Source organism: Gymnogyps californianus, chromosome 1, assembly GCF_018139145.2.
Source record: "Gymnogyps californianus isolate 813 chromosome 1, ASM1813914v2, whole genome shotgun sequence".
NCBI lineage: Eukaryota > Metazoa > Chordata > Aves > Accipitriformes > Cathartidae > Gymnogyps > Gymnogyps californianus.
This window is the reverse complement of record NC_059471.1, coordinates 199,892,401-199,916,825: the sequence shown is the minus strand read 5'-3', so window position 1 is coordinate 199,916,825 and position 24,425 is coordinate 199,892,401. Positions and strand designations below refer to the sequence as shown.

The 24,425-nt window shown below is 38.8% G+C and overlaps 1 protein-coding gene across 1 annotated transcript in view; it reads left to right on the top strand.

The window, feature by feature from the left end:
• TAFA5 (TAFA chemokine like family member 5) overlaps positions 1–11,187 on the top strand; it is a 453,995-nt gene extending 442,808 nt beyond the window's left edge. Inside the window, exon 4 of the mRNA XM_050908021.1 lies at positions 10,958–11,187. Coding sequence (XP_050763978.1) covers positions 10,958–10,966 — 9 coding nt within the window. The 3' untranslated portion in view covers positions 10,967–11,187. The remainder of the gene's footprint in view (positions 1–10,957) is intronic.
• The last annotated feature ends 13,238 nt before the right edge of the window (positions 11,188–24,425 follow it).

Here is a 24,425-nt window from a genome sequence, read left to right as displayed (position 1 = left end):
GCAGCCTAGATGCTCCAAGAGTCTAAGATGTGTTCAGGAGTGCAAATGTATGACACAAGGCCTTTTGAAGCAGCATCTGGAGATCAGGGGAGATGCCCAAGGATGTCCCGCAGGCACTAAGCACCTATGTTTAGGCAGAATTGAACTCTAGATTTTGTTGACCCTGACTGAGACCACACTTAATCATCACATATAGATACCTACATATAGGTCTCATAATCTGAGTTGGACCCAAGGAGATTGTAATAATGAGGAGTTTAAAGGCTGTCATGGACGAGAAACTGGGCTAGGAATCCCTAAAATCTGATTGAGAAAGGTTACTACAAGGTAGGGGATTCACTCCACTTCTATGAGAGGCACATGAAACTAGATAAGGTGATAAGATTCTCCAAGACTGATATCTTTGTGTGTCGAAAGAAGATCAAATCCACTTCCTCTCCTGCTCTCCAAAAGTTGTATTGCAGCTGCTTTTATATAGTTCTGTCTTTTGTCTGTGTAAAATTTATTGTAAATTATAGAAAATTCCTTGACATTTGCCACAGTTTATTTTTCCTCTTTTGTTGTTTGTTTTCAGTCTACTGCAGAAATCTGATCACCACAGCATTGCTTGCCAAAATATCACAGAAACGGGGTAGGGAGAGTAATGGTGATCTTGCCAAAGAATTTAGATCCAATATGCTGCACAGTGTACAGAGCGCTCTGCCTCCACTAGACAGTGACACACTGGTTGGTTTTTGAACTACTGCATTGCATGCGTCCCTAGTTTGTGTTAGGTTTAAATATATTTGCATTGTTAATCAGAATGTTACACAGTATATGCATTTAGGTGTCTGCTTTGCCACTAAGGGATAAAAAATGTTTTAATTGGCTAGTTTGGGATAATGATCCTTAAATTCCCTGTCTCATCCATTTTCCCAGCTTTGCCATAGTCATGCAAAACTTAAAACTGGAGGATGAGCATAGGTGTACAAAAGGATATATTTGTTGGGATTATAAGAATATATCACAAAACAAACATAAAGTGTTTCCTGAAAGGAAGTACAAGAGGACTTGAAAGTCCATAAGGTGTATGGATATGTTGTCATTAAACAGAGGATCAACATATATTACTGTATGCAAAATCCTCTACTCCTGTCAATTTTCCGCTTTCTCTGTTGAGAAATATCCTCCCCCTCCCCAAATCTTGAAGAAAATACTTTGTTAAGTCACTACATTTTCCACTGTCCTTTCAGAATGTTTATGGTTGAATGAAGGATTGAAGGAACTCTAAAAACCCTTGTTTTTAATCTGATACAAGACAGGAACGTTGACTTTTTAAGGATATACATTTCAATTTCCTGAAGAACCTCACTGTTTCTGTGGTGAGGTGTTTCAGGGAGAGATTTTTCACATTTTATAATGTGTCTTTGAGGCCAGGAACTAAATCTCATAAACCTCTTAACAAGGATGTAACAATCTGCTAGGCTGGGAATTTTTGGTTTTGCACTGCAAGTGAGCAGAATCAAGGTTTAAAAATCTGAACTAATTTGTGCTGATACATGCTTGTGTTGTTTTCCATGTACATATTAGAGGACTGTCTAAGAACAATTCTGTTTTAGAAAATTTTACTGTTAGAAAATGTGCCCTTCTTTGCAGTGGGCATAAGGACTAAGCAGTGGTGGGCTTTCTTCTATTTATGTGTCCACATACATTTGAGCTTTGTTGAAGACCACACTTGCTTTTCTGTTTGCAGTGGATGCCTGTATGTTATTTCTACAGAAGAATGCTGTGTATGTTCTTGCTTTTATTTTCAAACAGGGCTGTGAGAGAATAAAAACCTTCCTGCACTCTTCTTACCTGACCTACATACATATTCCTCCTCTACTCCCATTCCCCACAGTTGTCCACTTACTACTTTCTCCTCAAGTCATAGACAAAGGCTAAGCAGAGTAATTTTAAATACTGAGATTTATTTCCCATACACAACTTATTTATAAAGATTGCTTGTTAAAAGTAATCTACTGTGCTACATTGCTTTCTGGAATGATGAGAAACATGACCGTTTTCTTAAGCAATAAATTGTCAGACGGAATACATAAAGCAGACATAGTATCTCGCTGGTGAACACTGACTGTTTTGTTCCTTCACTAGCAGTTGAACTTCCTATTTAAAGCTCATGCTTTGTAAGTCAGAATTATCTCTTTTAATGCATGAAATATCCTAAATATTCCATCTAAAAGCATGTTGCCTTTTCGATGTATTATTCCTCTAACTATTTTCTCAATCAGTCTTAGGAAATCACTGTTCCAATTTCTATTGTGAGTATGAGACTAACCTTGCTCCAGACCAGCTGCCTGTCAATCAGATGTCACTCACAGATGCCCCTGAACAATCTTCTCCTCTAATTAGGGAAGAAAAAGTAACAGTTTAGATTTGTCTGTGGACTTCAGCACTGGCTGAAGTGAGTTGTTGGGCTTTTTTCTTTTTTTCCATTAAGTAGACTAGTAAACTTTAACTATAGGCAAGACAGTTTTTTAAACTTTATAATTAAAACTCACTTCACCCTCTTCATGAGTTATTCTTCTGTTGTGGCAATACAAGCATTATTTTATGGAAGATTATTATATTTAATAGATTTTTATTAGCACATAGAAATATTTAAGGCACTTTTTTGACAAGAAGGTTTAATGCAATTAACGTTATGTCTTTGTTAAGATTTGTTAATCTATAAAGGGTATGCTTTCAACATAGGTATATAGGTATGAATATTCAGAATTCAGTATACATTAAGTTACTGCATTTAACTACAAATAGATTCTTAGATGCATTGGTGATTTAATCTGAACCTGTCTCCTACCTTAGAGAAAAGTCTCAGGAATGGTAAATCCAGGTTATTTTTTCAGTACCCTAAGGAAAGCCCCTGGCTATTGTTATACACTTTCAATCGTGCTAATATTGCAGTTGCTTTTATTTGAAAAGTAAAAGGAAGGCAGAGAAGTAGTAATTTTTCAAGTTTAAAATTCCATGCCAGTTAGTTACAAATCTTTCTTAGCTTTACCTGCTACTAAGCTTCACTAAGGTGCACGCCTCTAACCATTTTAAAAGAGCAAAAAGAAATCAGATACAATTGGGTTACTTGCTCAAGGCCTTTAGCTAGAGTTATTTTAAGTGTGCTTGTTTTTTACCCAGCACATGAGAGATGAAAACACACTGTTTTGCATTGTTATGCCTTACAAGATGGGTGATGCTCTTCATGATTCCCTCTTTCTATCCACGTTGCTTCAAGGAGCTGGCTTTAGACTTTCACGGGGGACAGAATGAGACCTGCCTGGCTCTTTTGTTATCCACAACAGCTCTAAATGCTACTCCAGCCAAAAATCCCTCATGATCACCATTGTGCTTAAGGGTTTTGAATGTTCTGAGCACAAATATTCTTGCTGCCGTCTCTTCTGCAACCTCCATTGCTTTTCCTTGGCATATCTTCAGATGCTGCAAAGCAAGCTTGCATTATTATATATGCCTAAGGCTGAGATCTTAAACACGGGTCACCTATATCACCCAGGGTCAACTGTATTTCAGCTGGGTTACAACACTTGGTTCTAACACTTTCATTCATTGTGATGATTATCTAATTATAAGGACAGTCCCACTGCCTTCGCTAGTATTGCTTATGAAGTAACGGGCAATTCAGTAGAAAGGAGGAGTATATGATCTGACCCAGCACATTCCAAGATCTTGTAAGTTCAAAAAAGGTAATATGAGAAAAGCAGGATTTTAACAGAAAAGGAAATTAATAATCAAGATGATAGTCCTGGCAGAAGGGGAAGTTGAGAAGATAGGGCTAGGAGTGCTATTTTAGGGGAAATGGCACTTTTTGGTTTTAGTTCTGGACAGATTATTGATATTAAAATAGTTGTTATTGGAAAAAAAATCTCATTTGCAAATAGTCTCAGAGTTGGAATAAATACTTCTTTCTGTGTCTGACTTGAACAGTAGAAGTGAAAAAAACCAAGCAGTGGGTGTTAAAGAAAAGGCATGTTCTCCTAGAACGTGGCTAATAATTGGATTCTCTTATCTGTAACTCATGAATGCTACTTTTTTGGAGTGCAACACAGGAAAGTATACCTGTGTATACACTACTTAATACGCTAGGCTGCTTTTTATAAACATTCATCCACAAGCACAGGCATTAAATTTGACCAATCTTATTATTCCTAGTTCTGCAGGTATTACAGTTTGAACTCTGAAGATGTCCTTCCTGTGGCTAGCTCAGTGAGACAGAATACAGCGCTACTAAGTATAGTAGCTTCCATGCTTCTTTTTCTTATTCCTAATAGCCGCAGACACTTTAAAGTTAGATTAACTTGTCTTTTTCTGAAGACTAAACAGTTCAATTTGCATATATGAACAGCACGGAAAAAGGGAGAGGAAGGGAGGAAAACAGAATAAATTTTCAGGAGGGACTATGGGTGTTCTCTTAAATGCAACAGGTCATTGCTACTGCTTGGATCATCACCAGAAATTTACATTTTTATTCCCGTAAAGCATGAAGTATCTTGCAAGGCAGTGTTAGGTTTTCCTTGGGCATTTTAATGCTTTTATATCTTTCTTTCTGCATTATACATGCTTAGTTACTCAGGGACCCAGAACAGACAGCTGCAGAAGCAGAGAGGAAAAACATGCTGTTTATCTGACTTGCAGTCAGTTGGTAAAAGGTCTGGAACTGTTTCCATTATGAGTAGATTTGTGAGACAGAGACTGGCCCAACCTACATCCATCTCTGTGAATTATCTTTGTGCAAAAAAAACCCCAAATAAAAACCAAAAGCCATTTACACTGATGGGTGCTATACAGAATCCTAAGACTCACAGAGGCATTTTTAAGACTGCAGTTGAAAGCGTAAAATACACAGTTTAGACAAGTAGTTCAGCTGTTAAGCAACACTGAAACTTCTTTAATATGACCAATTACTTTGTAGGCATCCAGAAAATTTCCAGAAATCAGTGCTGGAAACGTGATAGATAGTTCAGAGTTGTCATCACAGAGTGTCGATATAACTTCAACATGCACTCATATAAAAGCACTTGGCTACTGTACCAAAAACAATGACTTTGGTTCACTCTGATTTTCATTTTTATTCTAAAAATACAGAGTGGAAAACAGATGAAACTGCTAAAGCTTTACCAGGCTTGACATGGAATTGTTGGTATTTATGTGGATTCCATTTAAAATAAAAGGTCAGGCCAGACATACTCGAAACTCAGTTCTAACTCTGAAAATATTTGCCATTTACAGTAAGCCTGGCTCAGTTTTCTGGTTTGTGATGAGAAATTCAAACCTTTTGTCACTAAACTCAATCCTAGATACTACACTGAAAGACAGACAGAGGTTTTTGGGTGGGTTTCTTTTGGTGGAAAGCCTGTGTAAGTCAGCAAAGCACCACATATTCCCATCTTCTCAAGGTGACTTGCATAACTTTTTTCCTTTGTCTTTGACCATAGGAATGAACCAATGAATTATTTTATTTTATGTGCCATTAGGGCACAGTTGGAGATAGACTGTCCCTTATTCTACTCCCTCCAGAGTAAGACAAATTAAGTGGACTGTGTTATAATTGCTCTAATAAGCCAAACACTCTCAGGATATATTCAAGCCATCCAAGAACTATAATAAAATATATATGGTCATATGAAATGTATTGTTTCTTATGCTTTGGATTATCTATTAATATGCAGTCAGGAAAATGAGTTTTTCTCTTGAGCAGAATTCTGTGGAGCACACAGAAGCTTGGGCTTCCATCATGTAAACAGTCAGATAACATACAGTAGTGTTTTTATCTCTGGTACTAGATACCTGCTCAATATCTCAAAGTTGAACAAGCTCAAGAGTACTCCAAACTCACAGCCAGAACATCTGGCTCCTTCAGAAGGAAACAGAACTTGCTATCTGAAGCACTGGGGAGAAATTCTGACTTCATTAAAGTCAGTGACAAACAGACTTGTGCAATGGTACCTAGAACTGACATAAGTCCTGTGTAGAGATGGACAGAAAAGAAAATCTTGTACTATATGATTGGTACACAGGCTCTCTTTAATTTGATGCTGCTGCAAATTTCTTAAGTGAAGGGAAAAAAGAAACAAAACAATGCTGACACACCTTTCCCATGCTTTAAAGCAGTTTTGTGTATGTAGTTATTTAATTTACAGTTTTCATTGCAATCTATTGACCTAATTAATACTCGAGAAATTGCTGCCAAACAGTCATCAAGAGCACCATTTTCCTTTACACTTGCCTATCAGGGATGTGGTACTTCTCATGGTTTTCAAGTTTTTGATTCTTGGAGAAGTAAGGAGGGGGGTCAGCAGAACTGCTTTCTTGGACTTCCGGAGGGCAGACTTTGGCCTGTTTAGGAGACTGGTTGACAGAGTCCCTTGGGAGGCAGTCCTGAAGGGCAAAGGAGTCCAGGAAGGCTGGACATTCTTCAAGAAGGAAATCCTAAAGGTGCAGGAGCAGGCCCTCCCCATGTGCCAAAAGACAAGCCGATGGGGAAGACCAGCCTGGCTGAACAGAGAGCTTTGGCCGGAACTCAGGAAAAAAAAGAGAGTTTATGACCTTTGGAAGAAGGGGCAGGAAACTCGGGAGGACTACAAGGATGTCATGAGGTTATGCAGGGAGAAAATTAGAAGGACCAAAGCCCAACTAGAACTTAATCTGGCTACTGCTGTAAAAGACAATAAAAAATGTTTCTATAAATACATTAGCAACAAAAGGAGGGCTAAGGAGAATCTCCATCCTTTGTTTGATGCAGGGGGGAAACATAGTGACAAAGGATGAGGAAAAGGCTAAGGTACTTAATGCCTTCTTTGCCTCAGTCTTTAATAGTAAGACCAGTTGTTCTCCGGGTACCCAGCCCCCTGAGCTGGAAGACAGGGACGGGGAGCAGAATGAAGCCCCCATAATCCAAGGGGAAATGGTTAACTACCTGCTACACCACTTAGACACACACAAGTCTATGGGGCCGGATGGGATCCACCCAAGGGTGCTGAGGGAGCTGGTGGAAGTGCTCACCAAGCCACTTTCCATCATTTATCAGCAGTCCTGGCTAACCGGGGAGGTCCCAGTTGATGGGAGGTTAGCCAATGTGATGCCCGTCTACAAGAAGGGCCAGAATGAGGATCCGGGAAACTACGGGCCTGTCAGTATGACCTTGGTGCCAGGGAAGGTTATGGAGCAGATCATCTTGAGTGCCATCATGGGACACATACAGGACAAGCAGGTGATCAGGCCCGGTCAGCATGGGTTTATGAAAGGCAGGTCCTGCTTGACTAACCTGATCTCCTTCTATGACAAGGTGACCCGCTTAGTGGATGAGGGAAAGGCTGTGGATGTTGTCTACCTAGACTATAGTAAAGCCTTTGACACCGTTTCCCACAGCATTCTCCTAAAGAAACTGGCTGCTCATGGCTTGGACAGGTGTACTCTTCTCTGGGTACAAAACTGGCTGGATGGCCGAGCCCCAAGAGTGGTGGCGAATGGAGTTAAATCCAGTTGGTGGCCAGTCACAAGTGGTGTTCCCCAGGGCTCAGTATTGGGGCCACTTCTGTTTAATATCTTTAGCAATGATCTGGATGAGGGGATCGAGTGCACCCTCAGGAAGTTTGCAGATGACACCAAGTTGGGCAGGAGCATTGATCTGCTTGAGGGTAGGAAGGCTCTACAGAGGGATCTGGACAGGCTGGATCGATGGGCCAAGGCCAATTGTAGGAGGTTCAAGAAGGCTAAGTGCCGGGTCCTGCACTTGGGTCACAACAACCCCATGCAACGCTACAGGCTTGGGGAAGAGTGGCTGGAAAGGTGCCTGGCAGAAAAGGACCTGGGGGTGTTGGTCAACAGCCAGCTGAATATGAGCCGGCAGTGTGCCCAGGTGGTCAAGAAGGCCAACAGCATCCTGGCTTGTATCAGAAATAGTGTGACCAGCAGGACTAGGGAAGTGATTGTCCCTCTGTACTCAGCACTGGTGAGGCCGCACCTCGAATACTGTGTTCAGTTTTGGGCCCCTCACTACAAGAAAGACATTGAGGTGCTGGAGTGTGTCCAAAGAAGGGCAACGAAGCTGGTGAAGGGTCTAGAGAACAAGTCCTATTAGGAGTGGTTGAGGGAAGTGGGGTTGTTTAGCCTGGAGAAAAGGAGGCTGAGGGGAGACCTTATTGCTCTCTACAACTACCTGAAAGGAGGTTGTAGCGAGGTGGGTGTTGGTCTTTTCTCCCAAGTAACAAGCAATAGGATGAGAGGAAATGGCCTCAGGTTGCACCAGGGGAGGTTTAGATTGGATATTAGGAAAAATTTCTTCACCAAAAGGGTTGTCAGGCATTGGACCAGGCTGCCCAGGGAAGTGGTGGAGTCACCAACCCTAGAAGTACTAAAAGATGTGTAGATGTGGTGCTTAGGGACATGGTTTAGTGGTGGACTTGGCAGTGTCAGCTTTACGGTTGGAATCGATGATCTTAAAAGTCTTTTCCAACCTATATGATTCTATGATTCTATTCTATGGTTTGAATCATTAGTATAAATAGTAAACAAGTCCTTTTTATGGTCATTTTGGCAATCCCTCTTTTCTTTTGCTTGTTCTGTCTGGTTTTCTGGGGACTGATTAATTTACCTGTAATGAGGAATGAGAGGGGAAAAAACAGGAGGTGGGAGGGTAGGTGTGCATTCTCTTCCTCTTCTCTGGACTCTTCATGCTCTCTCCTATCCTCTCTCTCCTTATCTGTTGTTCCTATTACCCATCTTACTTTTTTTCATGCCTTCATTAATAAATTATGTTTAAACTTCCCTGGCTATGCCTTTTTTTCCCCCCTCTCATTCCATTTTCTCCTGTCATTGTCCAAAGTTGTAAATTCACCTCCTGTTCTTTAATCTGTTACTCTTCGTACCATCACTTTATTTCAAGCCTGCTCTCTGCCCTGCCTCAGCATTTTTAAAATGCATAATTGTCTCCCCTCTTCTCTCCTTCTTTTAAAGTGTTGATACCATATTCATGTAGCAGGGACGTGCAGAGTGGAGACAGGGATAGCAAGTCAGGAAGGAAGCTTTTATATCCATAGAATGACAAAGCCACAGGTATTTGTAAATGAATGTGGTTGTACCTGAATTCTCTCTCCATCCTGGGACCAATACGGTAGAGAAGCACACTATGAAAACACTGAACACACAGTCCATCAGCAGTTTATGCTGTTGCTTTTAGCTTTGGGCCATTCCAGCGTAATTCAGGAAAGATGGAGCTAAGTCAGCCTAATTCTTAACACAATAGTAGTTTACTTTCAGACCTAATAAACCATAAATCTTTTGCTTTGTGTCTTGCTGCCTAAAAAGTATTACTACCTTAAAAGTTGTGTTCTTTTCTAATGGGAAGAAAAATAGAGGGCATAGCGGAAACCTCAAGGAAGAGTATAAAGGGGAAACAGAACAATTAATAGAAGCAAATCTTTAAAATCATTTCTCTTGCTGAATGTATATTTAAAAAGGGGAATATACCACAATAATCAACCAGGTTTTTTGCCTTCAGCCTGTCTGAGGCCATGTGGTTTGGAGATCTGATCACTAGTCCGAAAAGGAAAGGCTGTTTGCAAGATTTCTGGGGTGTTTTTTCCTGGAAAAGGTGAGAGGACAAAAGCAGAAATCTATGACATACACTTTATGCCTTATAAGGGAAGTATTCATCTATCTGTCTATCTATCTGTCTATCTATCTATCTATCTATCTATCTTTCTACATACATATAGAGAGAGATTCATATGTTTCAAGCTGTCACTAAATTGATTTGGAGGCAGGTATTTCTTTCATTTACTGCTCTGAGGGTTAGGTTAAAAACTCTAAATTTAATACACGGCTTGAACCAAGTCAATTGGATTTTCATTTGTTTCGCTCTTTCACATTCACTGTTTGGTGTTTTCTGGAGTTATGCATGGTATTTCCATCAGTAATAACAGTTCTGACTATCTGGAGACAGAACAATGCCAAAGCAGAAGATAGTGTTTGAACATTCAAACGGCATTTTGTAACAATCATGCTTGCTTAATACACCTCAAAACATTTCGTCTTGTACAGTATCTGTAATTTTGAAACCATTTCTAAACTGATACTTTGGATGAGCAGGAGTAGCTGGCTCCTTGTTGTATAAATCAGTCATCACTTTCTCATTTGTGTTTGTCCTACCTTCCAGTACTCTTGTTTTCTTTAATAGTGTGAACGTTGGTTCTGTTTCTCTTTCAAACCACTGCTTCTGTTCCATTTTCTTTTAAACAGGTTCATCGGGCAGTGTTTTGCCAATTTTCATTCTTTTGGGTTTTTTCTGCTGTGTAACTAAAACAATTTTCTGACTAAATTCACTATTAATAAACATTATTTACATTAATTTGCACTTGTAATAGCATCGCTAGAGGGCAGTATTGATTAAATTAGGCGCGCTCTAGTGCTCATTGGAAACTTAAAGGCAGAAAAGCCTCCAGTATAAACATCCTTGCATTTTTAATAAATGGTCATGGCTTTCATGTCTATTTTTCATCATACACTATACGTAAAAAGTAATAGTCATGTTAGTCACCATGTGTATTAGATATTGTTATATGTAACTTTGATGCAGGTAAAAGAACATACTGTAATACTATTTTTATGAAAAAGAATGTGCATGGAGCTTAATAGAAAGTAGATGGCATTGAAGTTATTGTAAATTATCATTTATATTCATGACTATCAGAAATAATGATTAAAGTGTTATTTTTTAATAATAAATAAAAATATAGGTTTGTTCATATGTTGTTTCTCAGGGAAAATGTTTGCTGTGAAAAATAAATATCTTCTAATGCATTAACTGTCTCCTTGAAAAATCTCAGTACAGTATATTTTAAAATAATGGACAGCAAAGATAACCAGGATTGTAAATTAAGACACTGACTCATTTGTTCTTATTGATTTACAGGTCTCCTGACAAATGCAGCAACACAGAATCCTCGTAGGAGTGGTTTAGGCTCTGTGTGAGCTACTTAACTTAGTCAAGTTTCACTGCTGTTGATCATCATCCGTTATATGTCATCAACTCAACTGTCTGTTTCTCTGTATCTCATGAATGACAGCATAATTCCTCTACATTATGAGCTAAAGTTTGTTCTACCATACTAAGGATCACTGGACTGAGGAATATAGCAAAAGAGATATGCTTGGGCATTAGCAATACAAAAAAGTTCATGGTTAACGTTTCATCTGCGTTATACACCACTGCTGGACTTGCTGTTACCTACATGTTTTAATCCGAAGAGTCTGCTACAATGAAGAGTATCATCCCAATCAGCCTTAGAGAAGACTGTTTTGCCTATGGGAGGACACTGAGGTGCAAAAGAGAAACTCTTCTTGTGCCCTAAACTGTCTGAATTGCTTTTATTTTCTTATACTTTCAGTATATACAATAGACCAAAGAGCAAAATCTATTTTAAAGTGGACACATCTTACTGTTAACAGATTATGTCATTAAATTGTAGGAGGTCTCCACAAAGACATGATTCCAGCTTTCACAAAGCTGAGATGTTGCTGTCCAGCAGAAGTCTTTATGGAAAGCTGCAGTAAAAACTAACTCAGAGACCTGCTCTTGAAATGCCACGTTCAAGAGAACATAATGGAGCACTGAGAGAAAATGACCTATGTTTGAAAAACTTGGACAAAAAGAACACAAACTGTCTACACGGCACCTTTATTCCTCTGTACTTAGATTGACTTTCTCGTACTAAAATCATTTTCAGTTTTAACCAGTTAAACATGCCTCTTCTACAGTTCCATTTTTGATAGTTAAAGTTGGATAATACAGTATTTGCAAAGAGCATGTTTGGTCATCTGTGGCCTATGTCTCATCTGATACACCATTTAGCACCAGAAAGCAAATTAAAGAGAAAACAAAAGTAACACTTGTTTGAAAGAGATCATTAAATGTATTTTGAAAAGCCTAAAGTTATATATTTAACAGTTTTTATATGTTGTATATTTGTAGAAAATCCTATTTAACAATTAACGTGATAACTCTGACAGTCATGACAAGTGGTTCAGAGTTAAGTTGTGTTTTATTACTTCAGTTGTCTCTGAAGTGACTGGTGTCGTTTGCTTTCTTCCATTGGGACATTCTGGATGTAAAGCATGACCAGAGAGGACTGTGTAGAAAAAGCAAAGAATAATGTTGTTTATATTACATAAATGCATTCAACCATTGCACTGTTGGAAGGCATTTTTTATTTTTATTTTATTTTTATTTTTTGTCTTTATGTACTGATAAAAATAGAGTGTAAAATATTTTACTCATTGCTCTTCATAGCAAGGTTTGTTTTTCTTTCCTTCTCTCTCTCTCTCTCTCTCTCCCCCACCCCCCACCCCCCTACTTTTATGTAAGGGTCAGTTTGAAGCTTGTTCCTTGATCCCATTTTCAGTGTTTTACCTCATTGTTAGAAAGCCCACTTTTTTGGCATTATTGGTTAGTGAAAATTTAGCAAAGACAGCATAGACGAGGGGGAAATTATGATAAAACAGAGAAACAAACAAAACCTTGTTCCCTTTTACTGTACCTTTCAGTATGTAAGTTTGGTACATATTAGTGTGATGCAATCAACAAGGGAGCTTAATTTCTTCCTAGAAAATGTATTATGGTTTCAAGTATACTACCTAATACTCCAATTAACTTTTAGTGTTATGCTAGTTCTATTCTACTAAAGAAAAATATATAGAGATTGTTCAAGTGACCATAGATGAAAGGTACAAAAATGAAAAGTTGATTAAAGAAATTTTTTTAAGGCCTGCTCTAATACTGAGGCTTATTTAATGCAGAGGTTGCAGGAAACATGAACTATAGATCCTTTTGTCTTCAAGTAAAAGAAATATATACAAAATTCTTATTTAATCTTAGGATTTTAACCAGTGTCAAAGTAGCAATTAAGGCCCAGCCACTTGAAAAGTGTTATGGACTGACTGCACTATAAATGACCAATGTCAGGTTTAAAATGTCATGCAATAAATGATGGTAAATACATTTACTGTACATGTAGACCTCAAAAGCCAGATCCCTCACTTTACCAACTCTCTGTTTTGATTTATTTTAAAGGGAGTGTAGTAGCCTTATTTAGTAAACACAGAACAATTAAATATGTTACATCATTTTTGTTGCTTTATAGTATTCAGTTTTGTGTTGGTTCAGCTAAATTATGAAAAATAAAGAAAATCCTTTTATAAGTGAGACTTCTGTTCCCTGAGCATGACATCACCAAAGGAATTTCACCAGATGATAAGTAAAGTGGGGGCACAGAGAGGAAGACTTAGCGATGGAATGGGAAATTGAGGACTTGGGTTACGTTTTGAAATTGAAGTTTTACCCTTCCCTTTTCAGGTCTTGGGTACCTTCATGCTGGTATGCTCAGTTATAGATCAGATTAAGGTAATTTATTTTCTGGAAACCAGATCCCACTAGAGGATCTAAGAATGGATATCTGAAATCTTTACATCTAAAATCATACCTTCCAATCAGTTCTGAATATGCAAGCTTATGTCCTTGTTTTCTGAGTACTTTAAATGCTCAACAAAAGGTAGATGTACATCTTTTATAAGGTCTACTCTGGACAAGAAATATCAAAGACAAAAGATTCTGATTATTCATCAGAGACGAATTCTAGTTGCTGAGTCTCCTGTGTGCAACAGACACCTCAAGGCACTTAAAATGTGTTTTGTACTTTGCCCTCCTCCCCCAAAATGTACAGTTTTAAACAAACAAAATATACTGGCTGCCTTTGTCACTGTGAATTACTACTCTAAGAGCAGTGGTGAAATGTTTCTCTCTCAGGAACAATATGTTTTCAGAACATTGTGAACTTCTAATTTTACAAAACTGAGTTACATACAAAAATTGTTTCTGGAAGTATTTTATATGCCTCTTCCAAAGCAAAATTTGAAACACAGAGGGGAATGTCTTATTTGAATGCTATTAAATATCCTTCATTTCTCAGCTTGCAAACAAGTAACTTTTTCAAAACACACTTGAAAGGGAACAGAAGAATACAGAAAAACACATAATAGACTAGTAAAAACAACCTCTAGAAATGCAGTAAACCTTTAAAAATTTTTTGAAAAAAGCTTCTCTATAGCTTTCTGTTAGCCCAGGCAAGGACAGATTAAACTACTGCTTTAAACATCTGGGATATCAAATGGAGCAAATATTAACACACTATAGCAAACAATATGACACTTCATTCACCAATTTCATAATTATGCTTTTAGCTTCCCCCCCCTTCATTTCTGCTCTGCAGTAGCTCAGGTTTTATGCATGTGGTATCCTCAATCATTCACTTGATTACTGAAACTGTAGCCACATGCTGTTGCATAAATCTTTAACCCAGGCACTTACTATCTAATATAGCCTATTCATCACAATCGTAAGTACTAATCAGAGTTTCCAGAAGAAAATAAAGAATTCAGCACTGTGTCTGAAGAGCCTATATGGCTGTGAGGAACAGCTGAAGTAGAAGGTGGTAAATTGATTGGTTGACAGGAAAATCACAGCACTGACTGCCGGGGCCACTGAACTAGTGGAAAGAAAAAAGCACAAGCCAACACCGGAGGTAGACACAAGAAGTAAAAAAAAAAAGGGAATATTTGTTCAAGGGGAAAAAAACAGAACCATCTTTCATCACATAAATCTACATATATGCAGTATCTTTCCTGATAAAAAAAATACAGAAGGCATTTGCTTTTAAACCTCTTTGCTTGATTTATATTAGGAATAACATACACATGAGTAACAACCAAAGACCAGGAACGGGTTGACTAGGGGTGTTGTGTACATCTACACAAGCAGTCACTCCTCCCATTAAAGGGACAAAGTGAGAGATGACAGGAAAATGGAAGCCTTTGGCACATAACCTTCCAAGATTTAAAACTGTTTCAGATGAAAGATTGGATCAGTAAGATGTAGAATAGCATTTTCTATGAGGTTTGGAATGGACCTAGTGAAGACGGGGTTAGAACCACCATGAAATAGTGGAAAATAGCCCATGTTTCTGATTCCCAGGGCAACCTTTAGCACAACGGGCTTAGTCAGAGGAGAATTCCTCTAGTGGCAAGAATTCTTGGAGGGTGAAAGACCCTCTAACTACCATACTGCTTCCCAGGGAGCAGAGGCAGCAGATTACCATCGCCAAGGCCTGTAAGAGCCACTCTCCATCAGTATAAATTATATTAGCCTCCAGACCAGCTTGTTTTTCAAGCAACTTCAAGATGGTCTAAGGGTAAAAGTGATTTCCAGGCACTTTTATTCCTCCTGCTCCAAGCATGCAGAAAACACTTCCCAGACATCCCAATAACGGCAGTAATTTTGTGGCTGGAATTGGGTAATGATTCTCTGAGGAGAAAGACCAATGCAAATGAAAGTGATTTGCCACTTTTGTGTTGAAAATCATAAAGGCCTGAAGAAGGTGGTGCATGTACTTAATGCAGAGAAAAGAAGTAACTTGTGCTTTTTTTTTTCTTCTTTCAGATATATGTTATAAATGATGCTTTTTTATTTATCCCACTCTCTTCAAAGAGAATTTACTTCAATGGAACTTGATAACTGTCAAACCAGTTCAGCCAAGTGCTTCTTCTCAGTTGATGCCATGCCTTAACTGGAATCTTTTTAAAATTACTGGGTTCTGCAGGTGGCAAAATATATCATAGCCCTCCTTGAAGTGAAGTTTCTTCTGAACTTCCAGTTACTGTTTGGTGTATGCTTCACACCCTAGAAGAATGCAGTCTTTATATATATATTTGCCTTACATAATTACAGAAGTTACAACTAAGTAATTTTTTTTTCATTTTTTTTTCTAATTTTTTTTTCTGACATCACAGAATTGATGCTACAATGAAGCAGCGGATCTCAGACTGGGCTTAGGCAAATAAGGATGGACAGAAAACACAATATTCTACATCTGATTTCAAGTTGGGGCTTGAATAAAGAAAGGAAGCCAAGAAGGAAACTAAAAAGAAAACAAGACCAGAGAAAAACAAAGATTTTTTATTTCAGAGTATTTAGTATTTAATAAGTGCTTTTTAGTTTTTAGTAAGTGCTAGGGGAGCCAAAAGGAGTAAAATTTGAAACAGGGAAATAAGAAAGCAAATATTATTTTAACTGCAGAGGTGAGAGTTTTCCTGATAATATGATTGTCTTCTTTTGAGATATAGATCCTGTTAAAATTTGAGACCCCTATGTAAAAGGTAATTCTGTCAATGATTAAAAATAAACTAAAAAATAGGAGAAAAATGGAAGTAAATTACAATAAGCCAGAACTGACAGTGACTACTAATGAGTCATTCTGTGGGAGAATTGACACAAGTTCCTTGTACTTCACTTGACTATGAACGAAATATGAATGCTGAGATTGCATGGTTTGTTAGTATCGGTAAATTACACAAATTAGTGAAGATATGGGAGGCATATGAAGATCTGCAGAGACAAAATGGGCCACAAAATACTACAAAAAATAAAAAACTGAAAATCAGGAGTTTCAAGTTATCATTTCTCATTCCAGCAAAGTCATTGTGGCCTCAGTTACGTAAAACTTTAGGACATATGTGAAAAAGGGAAAGATTTCTTTCATTCTGCTCTTGAGACTGATATTAATGTTGGTTTCAAGCTGCTCAGTGCCTAAGTCAAGTCACTGATTTCATATGATAAGGCTATGTTAGCTGTGCCTTTTCATAGCTCAAGCAAGCCATTGGAGGACCCCTAGGATACGTATCTATAGTCATAAGGCACAAGGTGCTAGTGTCACTGATGTCCTCCACAGCTGGCTTGGGCAGACCATGACCACAATTTTCTAGGGTTGATATTGCCAATATTAGGCTAATGAAAGTGATGTTAAACCGCTCTACTGTGCTGCACTGATCCAAAATGACCTGTGCAAATAAACAAAATTTATTAGCATGTAATCAAAAAGCAACTTTTCTAAAAATATTATTAAATAACATGCAAAGAACAGCTGAAGAAAAAAACATAAAGGCTGTTAATGTAAAAAAAAATGTTATAAAGGAAAAAAAGAAAAGTTCTGTAAAGAACTTTCAGAACAACCATGAAAAAGTTTAGTAGTAGAAACTTGAAAGGTGTCTATGTTAGGAGTACAGGGTTTGATATAATCAAAGGAACAATGTAAGCATTTGCAGAGACCAATTTACATTAGCTAATGAGCCTGAGCACTACCTCAAACAGTGGTTTAAATCACTATGAGCAAGCGTCTGTCTTCCCTCACTGCATAGGAAGAAGCCTATGTATATTGTTATACACTCAAGGAGAGAGACAGGTGGTTTAGTATGGGTTCTTACACAGGCATAACGATACATGTCAGCCACCTAAGGCAGAGACTATAATGACAGGAAATGTCGACATCAGCTGTCATCCGAAATTACTTACTGAGTTGTGAAGATGCTAACAGAAGGTTGGCAGGAGCAGCCTGAGCCAGTAGCTAATGTACAAAAACATTGCACAAAACAGGAGCTCACGGAACCCCAGTGGCAGTAAAGAGGGCCTTCCCATCACAATGACTAATGCAAATGCAAGGGTAATATGTTTACTCCTGTATGTAGGCTAATATATTTACTGCTGTATACGCAGAACATATCCACATGGGTAGATGAAAACAAATGTGGGCCACTTCTGTCCACACTCTCCTGTAACTTCTACATAAATGTATTTAAGCAGCCTCCAGAGCAGAAATTCAACACAGACTACAACTTTACTACATATTAGCCCAATTGATATGCTATTAACAAACAGTAAAAAGTATAGTGAGGCTTGAAGAAAATTATGTTTAATTTGGCACAAGTTACAATTCTTCCTCAATGAAGCCATCTAGCACTTGTTCTTTACCACAGACAGATTTGTTTCTTCCCAGAATTTTGAAGAGAGCAACACAACAGTGATAATGTAACTTCCAGCCCATGCAAAGTAAATCAAATGAGGGCGAGCTCCAGAAGGGCAGGAATTCTAGCTGAGTAAATAACAAATACCTCGCTGTGCACAGGAAACCAACACCCACAAAAATGAGAAAAATCACAAATAATTGTCACCCAAGCTCCTTGTTATCTCATTCTTACTTAAACTATTACAATCATAGGAGAATCTGCAATATAATGTACTCAATAGCACTTAGAATTCCACGCAGTCATGTGCTTGTTTTCATTTTAATAATTTTTAAAAGCTGATAGGACATGTCAGGCTCCCTTTCTCCAAAAAAAAGAAGACATGGGTCGATTTACTCTACTAGGAAAGAGGAATGCAGAGAATACAGACTGCACGTTACTATGTTCCAGGTACTTCTCACTACATGGAGTCTCTGGAGGCAGCAGGACAAATGTGGGAAGAGTAGAAAGCTTTGCCTCAGAATAATTAAACCTTGTGGCAGGAAAAAAATCTATTTAAGGGCCTGAAGACAGAAGCTTTGCAGATGAATTAATCAACTAACTGTCCAGCCAGTCAAGAGAAACCTGAAAGGACAGGGGATATGTACAGCATTTAAGGGCATTATTTTCACTTTAGAAGTTATGTTTTTTCTTATTCAGCTGATTTGTAGAGAGAAAACAGTAACCCAAGGTGAATGTAGTAGTGTTCAGTATCTTGTCAGGTAGTGGAAAAGTGAGAGAAGGAACACATATGAAAGATTGCTGGAATTCTGAAAGGAAGGGCTTTTTGATAATTATTTTAAAAAATAGTAAAAAAATGTAGCAAGCACATAGTGTTGCCTCAGTTTAATTTAACAGGTATAATACTGGGATCGTTGTTCACGATGGTAAATGTCTCCATAACTTCCTCAGGAAAAGCTTCTGTACAGACACCTAATTGCAGGAGCAGAACCAAGCTATCCCCATCAATTCTGCTGTCTGGAGGTAGGGCTGGGATCTTTGGAGATACCAGATGCAAATGACAAATACCTGTTGCCAATATATTAACAGGGCAATCAGGTCTTTTGGAAATTCATTGGTACAAAAGTGATGCCAAGTCTTATTTGTTATTTAGTCCTCAGTTAAGTTAATATCACATAGTCCAAGGCCTTCAAGAATCTGAAATATCACATGTGATTGCTTTCTTTAGGTTGGAAAGATGTTCCAGTGTTTACAGGAATTACGAATAACTGCAACCATACCTTTAAGTTTCTGGCACAGCAGAACCAGAAGACGAATGCCTGTTTCCTGTTCTTCTCCTAACGCAACAGCCAGCAGCATCTGCTGTTTTGGACGTACTGACTAGTGATGCTTGAGTGTGACTGAGTGTTGCCTTTCAACTGTGATGATGTGAAATTTCCTTTGGATTATATTGTCCCATAAGCCTCTGGCTTGAGAACAAGCTGCTTTACAATGGAAAGTAATTCCTGATGCACAGTTTTAGTTCCCTTATGTATGCCCAGAATTGCAGTGAGCCATGCAGAAATCCAGATGAGTTAAATTGCTTCTCAGTATGATCAGCTGTATGTGTTTTGGTGAAAAAGCAAATTTTTGATTGAGCTAAGCCACTAGTAGAGAAACTCTTAGTAACAGGTTCTAGCAGAGGTGGAATCGGAGTAGCCAAGGATAGTCTGAGTCCCTCTCTTTTTTAGATCATTGTAAACACCAGCATATTCTCTTTTGGAAGGTGATTGCTAGTAAATTGACTACTTCTTGGTAGTTGTCTTCCAAAATATTCACATTACTGCTGAGTAGACCTTACCAGTGTTTGAGAGATGACTGAGCAATTTAATTTCAGGTTACATTTAGCATGCTGGTTGTATATTAAAAGGAAGAGAGGAAAGCTGCTTGCTTCCTTTGTCCTGGCTGCTTCACTCTGTTTCAAATGTTATCATGGAGGAAAAGAGCAAGTTTGGGAATACAAAATGCAATGAAGAGTCACAGATGAACACAAAGAGTGTGGATCTTTAGGGACGCAGGAAGTTCCTGAGAAGAGCAAATGGCCACACCTTGTATGTGTTGAAAAGGAGACTCTTCTAGGAACTACATGGGTTGCTGTAGAGCTTCTTCCCACCCAGGAACACATGGAAACTTTCTAAACTAAAAGATAAATACAGCAAGTCGGAGGAGAAAAGCTGTTCTGAAATCTTTGTTATTTTAATTGTACCCATCAGGTTAGAGTTTCCTCTACTTCAGAAATGCCTTGTTCTTCACGGATTAACAAAATCTAATACTATGAGCTGAAAGCCCTGCTAGACCCTACCTTGCTTACTTGAAGAAATGTGTGTAAGTGGCTCCATGGCAAGGCCAGTTTATATTATTTTGATGGTGACTGCAGTCCCTTTAGGCAGTTTGAGGCACTCAGCAAGCTTCCTCTCCTCTCATTTTTCTCCCACTTGGGAGCCACAGCAACAGGTCAGGTGATGGGTCAGGAATGGCTGCAGCCTGTAGTGCTGTGCAGACACATCCACTGCAATGACTACGAGCTGTTCTAAAGGAATTATTTTAAGGATGTTCAGCTTGATTTGGCTACTGGTGTGGTTTTGGCAGTGGAGAGTGCAGTGCAAACTAAAAGCCCGGCTCATGATATTGCCTCTAGCTATGCACTTCTATGCCAGATGGCTAGCAGGCCCCAGGTTTGCTACTCTGAGGAGATTTTGGATAGGCTGCATAATCTGAAATTACTGTATTTTGGCTGCCTTTCTGAGGAGAACAGGAATGGAGGATCTCTTCAGCATCTCTCGCTTGTTAAAAAAGAAAATTGTGCTTTTCCAGAAGTCTTGTATCATTCTTTCATTGCCTGTCTTGTGGAGAAGAATTAGGAATATGAAGTCTAGATATATGCACAATAAAGCTTGTTGGCTTTCTACTTACTTGTAAAGATGCTCTGAGTTTGGAAACAAAGCAATCAGCTTGTAAGACAATTATTTGCATCCAACAGTATTTTTCAATGCTCTGAGAAAAGCTCTGCCTCAAGAACAAACTTGAACTGGAGGTAAAAATGGAAAGAAAATAGTTGTTGCTTCTCGTTCCATTTCTTAAGATTATGCCTAAGATTATGTTCAGAGTTGAGAGCTTTCCCAAGTTTAAACATTTACCCACTCAGTGAAATAATTAAGAAGTCTGTGTCTGATGATGCCATCTGGTGTCACCTGTCATAATGATATTTAGCTTTTTCTGTTATTTTTCCAAACACAACATAGAAGCCGTACTCCAGCTTCATCAGCTGATCAGTGCTCCTAAAAAGTATTGCCATCTACAAGAAGGAATATATATATTGCAGAGCCTTCTAATATTAATAATGAGAGAGGCATGTGTTTGAGGACCACCCTCCTTTCATTTTACCTTCAAAAACTTCCTTACAACAAGGTGCACCAATTTTAAGGGCATTAGGAATATATTAGTTCCTTAGACAGTGAGTTGGCTGCAGGGCATATATGCTGCAGAGTAATCTATTGCTCAGCTATAGCATGTACCAGGTTCCAAGGCAATACTGTATTGCTATATTCATTTTATTGAAAGGTTTGCCTTACTAGAGTGCATTGACCAATATTTCAGTCCTACCATGAGCTAAAACAGCATGCTTACTATGGTACTGAAGTAATTAATTCAAAATGTAAAAAATAAAATTAAAATAAACCTACACTTAGTTATTAAGAAGTCCAGCAGAGAACTCTTACAGTGACAGATGACATTAGCCTATAAGCCTTTATAACTTACATGGTAATAAAATGGGGTTACATTTTTGAATTAAATTGATAACATGACCAAATCGATTTCATTAGTGTATCTGTCATATTTGCTGTTAATGATGGCTAACAGTGGAATAGAAACTGACAACAATCCCTGAAAAACTGTGCAGATCAAAATTATATTATACTGGCATTCATGAATTTTAATACCCTTTTTTATCATGATTTGTTTGAACTCCCTTTTTAAATTTGAAGCTCACAAGAAGAGAATTAAACTTTCTACACCTGTCTTAGCTCCTATTATTTCTATTGTTACAAGTTAATAGGCTCAAGAATGGAAGACATTTCCACTAACTAAAACAAAAAAAGGCCTTGCTTGAGAGTCTCTTGTGAGTGCTTATGGGGGAATGGATGATTCTCTGCTGTTAAAGTGTTGACATCAGAGTTATTTCTCTTGAATGACTAGAGAGCTTTAGGACATCCAAATTGCTGTTTAGAAGACTGTTTGTGGAAGACGCTATTCGTATTAATAGACTTTGGTCCTCTGGTGTGTAACTCCCTTTAATGCTAATGGAAGTTCTGCAAAAATCTACAGCAGAATATACCTACTGTCATGAATCATCATAGCTCTCTAATCCCATTAGTAGGGCTTAAAAGTATGTGAGTTAAAAGCGTGCAAGTAATGAAATGCTCAGCTCAGAGCAGCAATAGAGAACATCAAAATACCCTTACCTAATGAGATAACTTGACCTCTCTGCTACTTGAAGATGTGACAAGATATTAGATATGTGTCATATGAACTGAAAGACCATTACTCTTTCCTGTTTCAAGTCCCTGACTGGGACCTCTTTCTTGGGTTAAAATTATGTGAAAATGGATAATTAATAAGGAGAAGCTGTGGGATAATTTGGGTGTGGGTAAGGTATAACTTTAGCTTAAATATTTTATTAATTAAATAATTTTATTTTAAATATGTTTTTTACATATATACACAGTGAAGGGCATTGTGTCTGGTTTGAGCTTATTGTCTTTCTTGCTCTCATAGACAATGTCTCTGCTACAATCAGGAGTTATGATAGCAACATGGATAAAGAAATTCAGAGATGTAGTCCATAAAGCTTAGGTGGTAGAGGGAGAAATATTTAGCCTGCCATATGTGCAGGTTGTTCTGGCCTTGTGCGGATATTGGTCTTTGCAAAACAAACTTTGTCTTCACATCTTCTATGCTACTATTAAAATTACTGACATTTTAGTGAGATTCTTCCTGTACTGTACATACACTCATAGGCTGCAGACTCTTCACAGAGAGAATGTCTTTCTGTCTACCTGTTGACAATGTCTACCAAAATATTGCTGCTCTTGGTATTCAGGGTAATATTATTTGCATTTTATATATGTGGTGGGTTGACCTTGGCCTGCAGCCAGATGCCTACACAGCCTTTCTTTCACTCCTGCTCCTCAACAGGACAGGGGTAGAAAATGAGACAGACACAGGGAGATAACTTACCAATTAATGTCATGGGCAAAACAGACTGAACTTGAAGAGAACTTGTTCAATGTATCAGCAATTAAAATAGGTTTGGATGGTACGAAAAAAAGGCAAAATTAAAAGAACACCTTCCCTATCCTCTTTTTCCCAAGGTTCAACTTCACTCCTTCATTCCCAGCTCCTCTACCTCCCCTCCTATCCTCAAGTGGCGCAGGGGGATGGGGAATGGGGGGATTGCGATCAGTCCATAACAGCTCCTCTCTGCCGCTCCTTCCTCCTCACACTCTTCCTTGCTCCAGTGAGGGTCCTCCCAATGGGCTGCAGTCATTGAGGAAAAACCTGCTCCTGTGTGGGTCTTCCACAGGCCACAGTTCCTTCAGACCCTATCCACCTGCTCCAGCGTGTCGTCTTCCACAGACCGCAGTGTGGATATCTGCTCCAGCATGGTCTCCTCATGGGCTGCAGGGAAATATCTGCTCTACCATGGTCTCCTCCACAAGCTGCAGGGGAATCTCAGTTCTGGTGCCTGCAGCACCTCCTCTCCCTCCTTCTTCATTGACCTTGGTGTCTGCAGGGCTGTTTCTCACATTTTTTTTCCTCACTCCTCACTGCCATGCAGCTTTTTGCCCTTTCTTAAATCTGTTTTCCCAGAGGTGCCACCATCTTGGCTGAGGGGCTCAGCTGTGTCCTGGGGTAGGTCCGTTGGAGCTGGCTGGAACCGGCTGTATCTGGCATGGGGCAGCCCCGGCCTCTCCTCACAGAGGCCGCCCTGCAGCCTTCCCGCTGTCAACACCCGGACACCCAATGCAGTATGTCTTGCTGTAAGTGTTGTTTCATTGTGAGAGTGTGAAGTAAGAAAAAGCAGACGAATGCATCTGGAGGAGACAAAAGGACAACTGTGGGGAGAAATTAGCATTTCTTTACTCTACTGCATAATTGGAACAATCTAATGCCCCTGGTAGTGTGCTCTGCAGAGATAGCAGCAACAACGTGCACGTCCAGCAGTGCATTTCCAGCAGAGAAGTTATCTCATTTGGGTACTTCCAGACAATCTGGATGTTCCCTCCCTGTGGTTCCACTGGACAATTTCATCCAAAAAGCTGCACAAAACCGCATGCTCTCCTACCTGCTGTGAGTGTGTTTTGGTGTTTTCTTTTTCCCTTTTAATTGCTTTTTTTTTTCCCCCCTCACAGCTTTCTTCATTAACTGCAATACAGGGGATTTAACCTATAATCCAGTACATTTTAATAGCAACTGTCTTCAAAAGAAAACTC